This window comes from Oryza glaberrima, chromosome 12 (genome assembly GCF_000147395.1).
Source record: "Oryza glaberrima chromosome 12, OglaRS2, whole genome shotgun sequence".
NCBI classification, from domain to species: domain Eukaryota; kingdom Viridiplantae; phylum Streptophyta; class Magnoliopsida; order Poales; family Poaceae; genus Oryza; species Oryza glaberrima.
In genome coordinates this window covers 9,673,578-9,685,566 of record NC_068337.1, presented here as the reverse complement: position 1 = coordinate 9,685,566, position 11,989 = coordinate 9,673,578, and the positions used below count along the sequence as shown (strand labels likewise).

At 39.6% G+C, this 11,989-nt stretch overlaps 1 protein-coding gene across 1 annotated transcript; it reads left to right on the top strand.

Annotated features, from left to right (window-relative positions):
- The first annotated feature begins 2,694 nt into the window (after positions 1-2,694).
- On the top strand, positions 2,695-8,257 carry LOC127757784 (E3 ubiquitin-protein ligase RGLG2-like). The gene is made up of 12 exons (XM_052283359.1): positions 2,695-2,906; positions 3,006-3,536; positions 4,815-4,899; positions 4,991-5,131; positions 5,232-5,345; positions 5,431-5,528; positions 5,650-5,729; positions 6,668-6,773; positions 6,862-6,989; positions 7,093-7,297; positions 7,708-7,764; positions 7,846-8,257. Exons 1-12 carry the CDS (start codon positions 2,892-2,894, stop codon positions 7,924-7,926), a joined length of 1,641 nt encoding a protein of 546 aa, XP_052139319.1. The 5' UTR covers positions 2,695-2,891; the 3' UTR covers positions 7,927-8,257.
- The last annotated feature ends 3,732 nt before the right edge of the window (positions 8,258-11,989 follow it).

Below are 11,989 nucleotides of genomic sequence, written 5' to 3'. Positions count from 1 at the left end.
TCCGTTATCCCAAAATCGAGTGGCGGCGCTAGTGCTTGTCTCGAATCGAGTGCCCAAGCCAATCCTCCCTAAAGTCCGACCAAATCTTTCTTAATCTCCTAAAATTGGTTGAGGGCTATTGATCCACTCGATCTTCTCTTCCTGTTTTTCCTCGATCTCCTCTTTTCGTTTTTCCCAAAATCGAATGGTGACGGGAGGTGCGTGAGATGGATCGGATTGATCTTGAAAAAAAAAAGCGAAAAAAAACTGGTTGAGGGCTGTTGATCCACTCGATCTTCTCTTTCCGTTTTTCCTCGATTCTTTTTGTTTTTGCCAAAATCGAATGGTGACGGGAGGTGCGTGAGATGGATCGGATTGATCTTGAAAAAAAAAGGCGAAAAAAACAAAAGAAAGAAAAAAAAACCGAAAGCATAATAGAAAACAGCGAAAAAAGGATAAAAAAAATATATCGAAAGCTAGATGGGCTCTATGCTCGCCTCCAATGCGGACTCGAAGCTGACGTTGATAAAAAAAGATTGATCAATAGAAACTCAATCGGACTGAACGACTAGGACGGACTAAAAATAGGTAAACATAAAACTGACGTATCAAAAATCTGACAAAAACATCTTCAATTTTTAATAGTACTAGAGAATTAGAAATAAGCCTGTACACTAATCTCTAAATTCCTAAAAATCCTTTGAGAGGAGTCCTTGTAGATTTTTGGCGTTGTGTATATGTATAGTATGACGTTGTTGGACTTAGTGTTGATGAGTAAGTAGTCGTGTAGTAGGTTGATACTTCCTCCGTCCCAAAATAAGTGTAGTTTTGCACTATTCACGTTCAACGTTTGACTGTTCGTCTTATTTAAAAATTTTTTATGATTAGTATTTTTATTGCTATTAGATGATAAAAAATGAATAGTACTTTATGTGTGACTAAATATTTTCAAATTTTTCAAATAAGACGGACGGTCAAATGTTGGGCACGGATATCTACGGCTGCACTTATTTTGAGACGGAGGTAATACGTGGGACTCTAAATGGAGCTGCTAAAAGTAAACAAAGGAGTACATATGGTTTAGAAAAGGCTCAGCCGTGAGCCGTCTATAACTAAGCTTTTGAGAAAGACTTGTAAAAGGTCCATCGTTTTGACAGGTCTATCGGCATAAAAATCTTGGGTCCGTGCAGATTATATTATCTTTGCTTCGCTTTCAAAACTCGGTTACGCATGGCCACTCACTGGCCGTAGCGGGGAACCAGATATAGCTGGAGTCAACGAAGTGCCTCGAGAGAAAATCAATTAATATTTCCACTGAGCCATGCTTATCTGCAGGTTATATACGGGGTGATGCTAGAACCAAATAAAGAGAAATGTCAAACTCTCTTGCTTTACTCTATTTTAATTAAATTTAGACTGGTATGAGTGTCTTAGTTTAGATTGAGAGATACACATGTAATGAAAATAGATTAACTATAGCTATTTTTTTTAACTGGGTTACTGGGCACTCCGCTCTCCTACCTAGGTCGGCTCGTGGTTACATATGTGTATGTAGTGCTAATTAATTAATTGATAATAATCAATGTGGATACTAATCCAACCAGCAGCAAGAGACAAACAAAGTCGCTTAACTACCATATAGCTTTTCTTATTTCCACACCTAACACTACGAGTCCATGAAGACATAAACACATAAAAAGTGTGTTGTCTATGTAGTATGTATTTTTTTTCTCCTCTTTTTAAAAAATAATTTTTCAAGCCTAACAATTTCGTACGAGTGTTTTGATATAAATCATAAAAGAGAAATACAAGTTAGTTAATTTAATCTCCCATTCAAAAATGTTAGAGAATATGAAGTATTAGGATTATTCTATCTCCTATTTAGGAAGTGGTGGACACACGATTGGTTCCAATATGCAGTAGCGGAGGCAGCGTGGGGGTTTGGGGTCCTTAGACCCCCTACCCCTAATAAATCATTAGAGCCCCTATTAAGACCCCACTAAATTTAAATCCATATATCTATTACAATAGGGCTAAAATAGATTTTGTCTAAGATTCTTAGAAGGCCCAAAAGACTGAGGAACCCCCACTATAATTTTAACCTGGCTCCGCCATTGCCAATATGTGTCAGGTCTAGAGATGACAACATCTTATTTATCCTAATAAAAATAGGTGAGGCTTAGTTGAAATTAAATCATGATTCATCTAGCTGGGGGCAAAGGGAGGAGTAGGACAGCTTAAGGTTAGAGCCATACTCATACCCAAATAATCATCAAAATTACACATAAAATAATTCCATTTCTAAGCTCTGCCCCTACTATTTCGGTAGAGATGAGCATGCCCGTAATGTACTGATGTTGCTGTTCAGTATTCGAACCCATCAAAACCGTTATTCATCCATTCTTTTGAGGAAGCATCCACTGTTAACATCAATCACATGTACTCCATCCGTAAAAAAAATGACAACCTAGGTATGAATGAGACATCCAGATTCGTTGTCCTAGAATATGTTCCATTCATGCCTATGTTGAATATGTTTAGATTCATTGTCCTATAATATATCTCATTCATATTTAGGTTGTCTTTTTTTTTTAAGGGAGTATTCAGCAGCAGCCAAACAATTTATTCTTTCTCACAAAATTAAATTCGTGACCACGTCATAATTCGCCATCTCGACGCACGTTTAGTACACGCGACCCAGCCCAGCGGCACGCAGCCAACCCAAGCGGCAGCTCTGGAAAGCAACCCACCCTACTCACCCTCCTCTCCCTCACTCACTCCCGTGGTCGTCGTCCTCCTCCTCGGTCTCCTCGCCCCGGTCCACCCCCCCACTGACAAGTGGGCCCACCCCACCATCCCCCCCGGCTGCGTCCGCGGCGAGCAGCGGAGGCCTCCACCTCGCCGGCGGCGGCATGAGCGGGTTCTTGGTAAGTACTAGAGGCCTAGAGCTGAGCAAGGCAAGCAAGCGTGCAAGCTGCGCGCGCGAGATGATTCGTTTAGCTTATGAGCTCTCTTGATTTGGGTAGGCGGTGGTGGGGAAGGTCGGGACCTTCCTGCTGTGGCTGCTCTTCCTCGTGCTGCAGACGGCCACCAAGATCGTCGGCAGCCTCCTCGCCGCGGGGCCACCACCGGCTGACGCCCAGGAAGCCGCGGCGGCGGCGGCTGCGCGGCGCAGGTCGCCGCCGGCGTCGCCGCACAGCGGTGGCGGTGCCACGGACCCGTACCAGCCTCCGCAGCTGTGGGACCCGCCACCGCCGTCGTCTCCGTACTCGGCTGGCCACGCGGCGGACGAATACTCCTCGTCCTCCAGCTACCGGCGGCGCGGGGCGAGCGCGCCGCCGGCCGAGGACGTGGTGGTTTCCTCCAGCTACTCGCGCCCCGCCGCGGCGGTGGCGTCGGCTCCCCAGGCTCGTACCGTGTCGTCGGCGCCTCCGCTGAGGGCGGTCGAGACCCGGTCGCCGGCACCGTCCAGGGCGGCGGCGGCGGTTGGGGGTAAGCGGCCGAAGCTGGAGAGGAAGTATTCCAAGATTGTGGATCAGTACCGCTCATTGGATGAGGTATTTATGCAACTATGCAGGTGTATATACCAGTATAAGAACTCATTGTAATGCCCAAATCTACAACAATTACGCGGCTAGCATTCAAAAATCGCGTCGCGGAATATATTGCGCACGACATGAGCTGCATTGTCTGGGAAACAGTGACAATCTTGGTTAGTTTAGAGCTTTGGAGCATGCCCTGTTGATGCGGATCACATACATAGGTGTTTTGGTTGGTGGCGAAATCATGTGTTCATTATGCAATTTTAGTTGATGATAACTTGATAAGAACCTTTTAATGGAGGCGGTTTTTATGGCAGTATTGAGCTGACCTTGTAAGTACAGTTGACACAAGCCACCAATTTAAGTAATTTGACTTATGTAGTAATTTAACTAGTATTAATCAGATAGGTTGATTCATGGTGGTATAAACAAATGTGTCGGAGAAAGATCTCCATAAGTACTACCAGCCATTTTTATGAACCCACCCTCTGTCAGCCTGGTCAGGGTGTTAGGTCACTGGTTGGACCATGGATCATAGTCTAGCCCAACAGTCGCAGAAGGCCTAACAACTTTTCATGCCAAGCATGTGTTTCAAGGAAAAAAAGGGGCACATTTCGATTTTTTTTCTTAACTCTGCCCAATTACCCTGTGAAAATTTTTAAAAACCCACATAGTTTAGCTGGTTTTGCTGATAATGCAAGATAGAAGTAAGATCCATTTACTTAGCCTTGCAATTTGCATGCACCATTTCTATGCAACTAATGCTTAATTTTTTAGCTGGTTAAGCATACCCTTTGTGTGGTGAAATAGAGTATAAAAAGTATTCCTCTATCTGATAGTATGTTCATCTGTATCAAATGAATAAGAAAGGCATGATGTTACTTTGTCTTAGGATCCACTATTTGACTAGTCCCAGGCACTTCCATTGACATAACTTCCCCACCCAAGTACAGGTGTTACCAAAGAAAAGGTTTCGCACAATACTGCACACAACAGTCGTGCAAACTGACATCTGCCGTTGTTGTGTGCGTATTTGTTTTCTCTTATTGAAAGTCTGACCTAGTCCATGAACTATTGCAAAAACAACTTAATTACAACAATTCGCTATTAGCGGAATCATGCATACAGATTAACGCGCATACAAAATCATCTACTACAAAAAGAACATACTCTTGCATCTGCACATGCCTTTCTTTTCATGAAGATGTATTGGACTTCAAGATCAGTGCCATCAAATACAATTAGTCTTTATCTCCTATTGACACCAAACTGAAAACAATATTGGATGTGCAGGTTATTGAAGCACTAGCGCAAGCTGGTCTTGAGTCTTCTAATTTAATAATTGGAATTGATTTCACAAAGAGTAATGAATGGACAGGTAATTTTATATGTAAGATGAGTAGTTTATTGCAGACATATTTTTGATGAAAGAAAGCATTTGTCCAATGCTTAACTATGTGTACATTCAGGGAAGCGTTCCTTCAATGGTATGAGCCTACATCATATTGGTGATTCCCCAAATCCTTATGAGCAGGCAATCACAATTATTGGGCAAACCTTGTCAGCTTTTGATGAGGATAATTTAATTCCTTGCTATGGTTTTGGAGATGGTAATGCCATGCAGTTTTTTTATTTAATACATTAATATATCATAAAATTTTGAAAAAAAACTAAATATTACAGTTCTGTTTCCACTTTCCAACCGTGCAGCATCTACGCACGATCAAGATGTGTTCGCTTTCTATCCTGACGAAAGACCATGCAACGGTTTTCAGGAGGCTTTGGCCCGATATAGAGAAATTGTTCCTCATCTTCGTCTTTCCGGTAAGAACATTCACTTGCTTTGTTATCTTTTGGAATGTACAAACACCATCAATGTATAAATGTGTAATTTATTGTGTTTCTTTAGGTCCTACATCATTCTCTCCAATAATTGAAATGGCCACAACCATTGTTGAACAAAGTGGTGGCCAGTACCATGTATTAGTAATAATCGCTGATGGACAGGTATATTGTATATTCTTGTGTATACTTTTGCTTCAAGTTATTATTATTTTCCTTATTTTGAGTGAGGAAAATTATTTTTATTAGATTCTTTGGCCTTTTTTCTGATGCTATCATAAACTAGGTTACACGAAGTGTAGATACTGAATTTGGCCAGTTAAGTACTCAGGAGCAGATGACTGTTGATGCTATTGTACAAGCGAGGTAAGATTTATGTTATGTGACATTAAATATATGGAGTGAAAATTTGGCTATTTTCTACAAATATTTGCTTAAATGGGAATAAATGCCTGAATAAAGATAGATATGTGTTTTATGTTAATTTCTGCATAACTCTTTGAAACATATGATTTGGACATACAGGGGACTGTTTCAATCATCTAGAGAAGCAAGGGACTGGTTTATTATTTCTTTTTTTTTAACAATTGAAGCAGGAGATCTACCAATAACTAGTAGGACACAACTAAGACTGTGTCATGTTTGCTTAGAAACATTCGACAGGGACATTGTTTCAAGAATATTATCAACATCTGAATAATTTGAGGCCAACAAAACATATGCAGCCATCTTAAAGAAACAAAATCTATGCAGTGTGCACTACTTGAAACAGAAGCCTGTTATCTTAAGCTCATGTTTTCCTGAATGAATTTGAATACCTCCTGCAATATAAGTTATGTTGATTAAAAGATGCAACTATTCCTCTCCTTGAAATGTTTCAAAACATGTGGATGATTGCTCTATCAAAAATCTTCCCGAGTTCTTTTGTCACCCTCTTCCTTCATTTTTTTTCAATGATTTTAAGGGGATATTCACTAAAACATTGAGGCTTGCCTGCATTTAAGTTAATATAGTTGCTGCTTTTTACTGATATCTATGGTCAATAACTGGTTGTTTCATGAGTTTTGTGAGTTTTAAGTAACATCGGAGAATTTATACATGAAGGAGGATTTGGAGCTACAAGCTCACACCTTGGTTTTGCATGATTCATGTGAAAAATGTAACTATACGAGATCAGTTCATCATATAGGATTTTTTTTATACTACAAAAAACACAGAATAAATTGCAGTTTGCAGCAACAGGTCATTGTTCATGCCCTAGTCAGAAAAACGGTCATGACTAACCTGTACCTTCACTGTTGCAGTGAATTTCCCTTGTCTATAATTTTGGTTGGAGTTGGAGATGGTCCATGGGATATGATGAAGGAATTTGACGACAACATACCTGCTAGGTCTTTTGACAATTTCCAGGTATGCTTGAAATGAAAACTATAGGAGTTATTTTTATAGTTTGATCGAATTTCTAAACAAAATAATGTGGACATGTTTGCCATCCTAGTTTGTCAACTTCACTTCAATCATGTCAAAGAAAATCAGTCAGAGCAAGAAGGAAACAGAATTTGCCCTTTCGGCACTCATGGAAATTCCTTTGCAGTACAAGGCAACATTAGAGCTTGGAATTTTAGGGTATGGAAATGCTGAAGGCCAGTTACACATATACACTTTTAATTTATTAATTTTAAATTGATGTAATCCCCTCTATTTTGTTATTCTTGTTTGTACTAACTAGGCGTCGGTTCGCGAAGTCACCTGAGCGAGTTCCACTGCCCCCTCCCTTTGCAAGCTATAATACAATCTCGAGAGCAGCACCATCTCGAGCAAATAGCTTCCGGAGTATGCCTTCTCATCCTAGGGATGAGGCACCTGTAGATTCAGCAATCACAGCATCAGTTACATCCCCACCAAGCGTGGATGCTAGAGCAGCAGAACCTCAAGTATGAAAATTTCTATCTTGCTACCTTCGTGCAGATTAAAAAATTATTGTGCATTAGTATATATGAGCAGAATATGTTTTTGATTACTCATAAAGGTAAGTAGATACCTGGAACTATTCTTTGTTCAGAAATAATAGCAACAAAGGATCGCTCTATTGTAGTACATATGTAGCAACAGAAAACAATTTTGAATAAATCTTGCAAAGATAAATCACCTCTTCGCTTGCAACAAACATGATTAATATTGGATGAAATTCCCTAGTCAAAACACTGATAGTATGTTTCTAATTTCTTGAACTTTCATTATTTAAAAAGAATACCATATGAATCGGCTGAAATTTACCTGCCACGTGCTTGTATTTAAACTGAAGAGTCACATGTACTTGGGCAATCTTTTTTCAAATGTCCAGCTCTGCCCAGTTTGCCTCTCCAAACCCCGGGACATGGCTTTTGGTTGCGGACACCAGGTTAGGAATACTGCTTTCAGGTTTATCCTGCATTTTCCCAATTGATCGTTCAACAAATATTTTGTTTTCCTTTACTTGCAGACATGTGCTGAATGTGGACCGCAAGTCGAACATTGCCCTATCTGTCGAAGGCCAATTGATACAAGAGTAAAACTGTACTAATTTCACCATCTGTGATGCATAAAAGGTTTTCGTCGAAGGCCGCATGCTGAGTGTAGAATCCATGGAGGACTCTAATAGGCTGTTATAGGAGTGCAGTATGTACTAATGTTGATAAAAGATAGCGGTCAAATAATCACAATAAAACTTGTATCCTCTTCTGATGTAGGTGTGGTGAGTTAATTGTTATATTTGTCATTACAAGGAGTAACGGAATAATGTGGGACAGGGAGAAGTCACTTTGACTCCTTCCAGCTCTTCCAAATGGTTTACTCAGGAGGTATTCGAACGCTAACACGTTGCCGCTGTAGGATACGGTGTTATATTTTTTTAAGAGGAATATGGTGTTTTCGATGCCAAATTAGGGAAGGAAAATTCCCAGCTTCATGTATTGGTTAATTGGTACAATTGTAACTCGCAACAGCTACAGTACAGCGGCACGACACTAGGAAAGTGAAGTCAACAACTCAATACCAAAGAAGTTTCTTATAACATGCTACTAATAAGCAAATTATCTTTTACAACACCTACTGAAACAAAATCAAAAAAAACTAGTGAGAGACCCCGCGCGTTGCTGCGGGACTTCTGATAGATAGAAAATGTTAGGTGTGTAACATGCAAATGACTGCTTGTATATATACGTAGATATTGTTCTAAATTTGTACATCACTTCATCATTATGTGCAACTAATAGTTGTGATTTAAATACATCTCTCAACTCTTTTCAAAAACAGAAAAAATTATACTTGCTGGTTGGATTGGGTAATGTGTTTCCAAGTGCTCTTAGTTTGCAGCCAGGTCTTTAGAAAGAAAGATCGATGACATTCATCACTTCCATGCTTATAAAATTAGGCCTTTCAGGCCTTCTAGAATAAAAATAGCAAGACATATTACTCGAGAATTAATTGAAATATTATTTTATTGGTAGCAGTGATTAAGGTAGTGCTTCGTAAGGAACATTGAAAACAAAACATAAGCAAGATATATGTTTATGATATAAGCATTAGAAAAATTGAAGTGTGTCAGATTATGGTTGGAAGAACAGAGAAACAAAGAACACATGAGGAGGGGACAAAATAATAGCATGAGTATTTATTTATGAATAAAATTAAAACTTATTGGAATAGAGTAATAAGCCAAAGGAAGGAATAATTTACGCACCATATGAGGAGCAAACACGGTAGCCTGGCCTTGGCAGCGAGCGAAAGATATCAAGAAAACCATCAGTGACAGCCCGTGATGGTAACTTCAGTGTAAAGAACAATGCCTCGCGAAAACAAAGTAGAAGAGGTCACCAGTAAGGATAAAAACGGATCGAATACGGTCGGAAACAAGCTCTATCATATTCATATTCGTTTTCATATTTTTTCTCGGAATCGAAATCGGAATCGGAAACCCGGATACGAAAACGGAATCGAATATTATCGAATACAGATACGGAGTGAATACGAATCGAAACGAATACGGTAACGAATAATTATCAAAATATTAAGACCCTCAAAATAAGCTTATTAAATCGAGAAAGAGATGTAACCATTAGTTTTCAACAACAAAATATCAGCTTTTTCAAATTTTATCTCTATTTATAAGGGCAAGGGGGAGATAGAAAATGTTGTGTTTACTTTTCATACAAATTTATGTTATCATGAAATAAATAATTAATGTGCATCATTGAAATTTTCACAGGCACATTGAAATTTTTGAAAATTGGTTGAATATTTTAAATTTTGGGTTGAACATTTCAATTGAAAGTTTTTTAAAATTTGAGTGGTTATTTTTCATAATTGAATTTTTTATTTTTTTTATGTGGACCACTTAAGGACCCGCATGGAAAAATCAATTTTTCCATATAAAGGTGACTTAAGAAGCCGTATGCAAAAATAAAATTTGAAAATTTGAAACTAGTTTATCTCACTCATATGAACTCCAAATTGGATGATTCTTTTTTATAAATGTTTCTAAAATCATGCTCTATCATGTTATTATGTTCTTACTGCTATTATTTTGGCCATTTTTTTCTTGTGACTTTGTTTTATCAATTAAAAATTTGAATTTTAAAACTTCAAATAATATTTTGAAGCTGTAATTAATTGCAGCTAAAAAAGTTGTGAACATAAAAGTTGTAGATATCATCAAGACATACAACTTTTATTTTGGTCATTTTTTCATCCGATAAAGTGATAATAACATTGTTCACAAAGTTTACATATCTCTCTTGTAGTTTGTAGAACCAGATGAGATAGATGTAAATTTTGTGAACAATGTTTCTATCACTTTGTCGGATGAAGAAACGACCAAAATAAAAGTTATAGATCTTGATGAGTTATACAACTTTGTTGTTGATAACTTTTTCAGTTAAAATCATTTAGTATTTCAAAATATTGTTTGAAGTTGTTATATTTTGAAATTCAAATTCAACCGGTTCAAACAAAGTCATATAAAAAAATGACCAAAACAAAAGTTGTATATGTTGATGTGTTATACAACTTTGTTTTTGACAATTTTTTCATTTGAAATCATTTAGTACCCGAAAAAATATTTGAATTTCTTATATTTTAAAATTTAAATTTTATATAGTTCAATCAAACTCGGATGGAGAAATGACCAAAAGAAAAATGGTAGATCTCAATAAGTTATACAACTTTGTTTTTGACAACCTTTTCATTTGAGTTGATTTAGTTCCTTAAAATTCGTTTTAAAGAGCAACATGTAAAAAGAAATCGATTTTTACATTGAAAAAAAATCCACCATTTTTTCCCCAACCTTATCTTCTCTTGACTCTTCCTCTCCTCTCTCTCACAGACTCACACTTTCTACTCTCTCTCCCTCTCACTTCCTTCATCCACAGCGGCACGGGGCGGGGCGCGCGGCAGCCGGCGGCAGGCCGAGAGCGGCGCAACACGCGGCGGGCGGCGACGGGCGGGGGCGGCGGGCAGGCTCGCGCGGCGGGCGGCGACGGGCCAAGGCAGCGGGCTCGACTGCCGCGACGGCTTCGGTGGGTGGCGACGGCGTCGGTGGGTGGCAGCGGCAGGCGGATCCGGCGGCGCTGTCGCCGGATCTGGCCAGTCCCTCCGCCTTTCGGCCGGAGTGCTGGCGGCGGCACCGTGGGGCGGCGCATGTGGAGCGGCTCGGTCGGTGGTGGAGAGGGCTGCTGCGGCGCGAGGCGGCGGAGTCTGGCGCGCGCGTGGGTGGCGGCCGGTGCACGCGTGGCGGCGCGGAGGCCGGCTGTGGGCGGCGCGAAGCTGGCGCGGCCAGCTAGCGTTTCGGGGTTTTTTTTTTTTTTCTGAAAAATATCCCTTTTGCTAGCATGTAAACTACCGGATATCCGGTAAAAAATTCCGGATAGTTTCCGACCATTTTCCGATTCCGTCGGATATCACTCTTACTGTATTCGTTTCCGAATCCGAGAAATTCCAGATAGTTCCGACCGAATTTTTCCGAATCCAAAAATTGGTCCGGACGGACGGAAACTATTCGAACCAGTTTCATCCCTGGTCACCAGCTATTGCATTGCTAGCTAGCAACTGGTTTCACAATGAATTGTTCTGGGTATCGAGCTGGTACCAGGTATCAAACCTTGGTGCCTGGGTATTAGCGTGATACCCTAAGACATTTTATATATTATGGACATAAATATAAATGAGGACATCAAAAGGGAGATGAAAAGAAAAGTCACGGAAAAAAAATCATTTGATGAATATGTGTAACGGTTCATTTTATTGGTAGTGGTAATTAAGGCATAAACTTGATTAAGATAAATGTTAGGAAGGCAAGGGAATGCCATTAGACTTACATATAGAGTTTAATTAGCACAAGGCCGGCTAAAATTATTTTGGGCCAAACTTAATAGATTGGTGTCTACGTACTGTGCCTATCGATCGAGGTGGATGATAATGAAGAATTGAGAGAGGCTTAGGTGGAGATTGGAAATCAATAAATGTAATTAAGGATGACCTCTGATCTTCACATTAGTGATGACAGTTTTTTGTGCGTAATTCCTCTTTCAAGTGGCTTTCATGATGCACATTAGTGATGACAGTTTTTTGTGCGTAATTCCTCTTTCATG

Excerpts from the sequence above, each read along its gene's own strand:
- LOC127757784 (XM_052283359.1), top strand. Across the intron at positions 4,900-4,990 it reads AAAGAGTAATGAATGGACAG|GGAAGCGTTCCTTCAATGGT; the intron begins GTAATTTTATAT and ends GTGTACATTCAG. Across the intron at positions 6,774-6,861 it reads GGTCTTTTGACAATTTCCAG|TTTGTCAACTTCACTTCAAT; the intron begins GTATGCTTGAAA and ends TTGCCATCCTAG.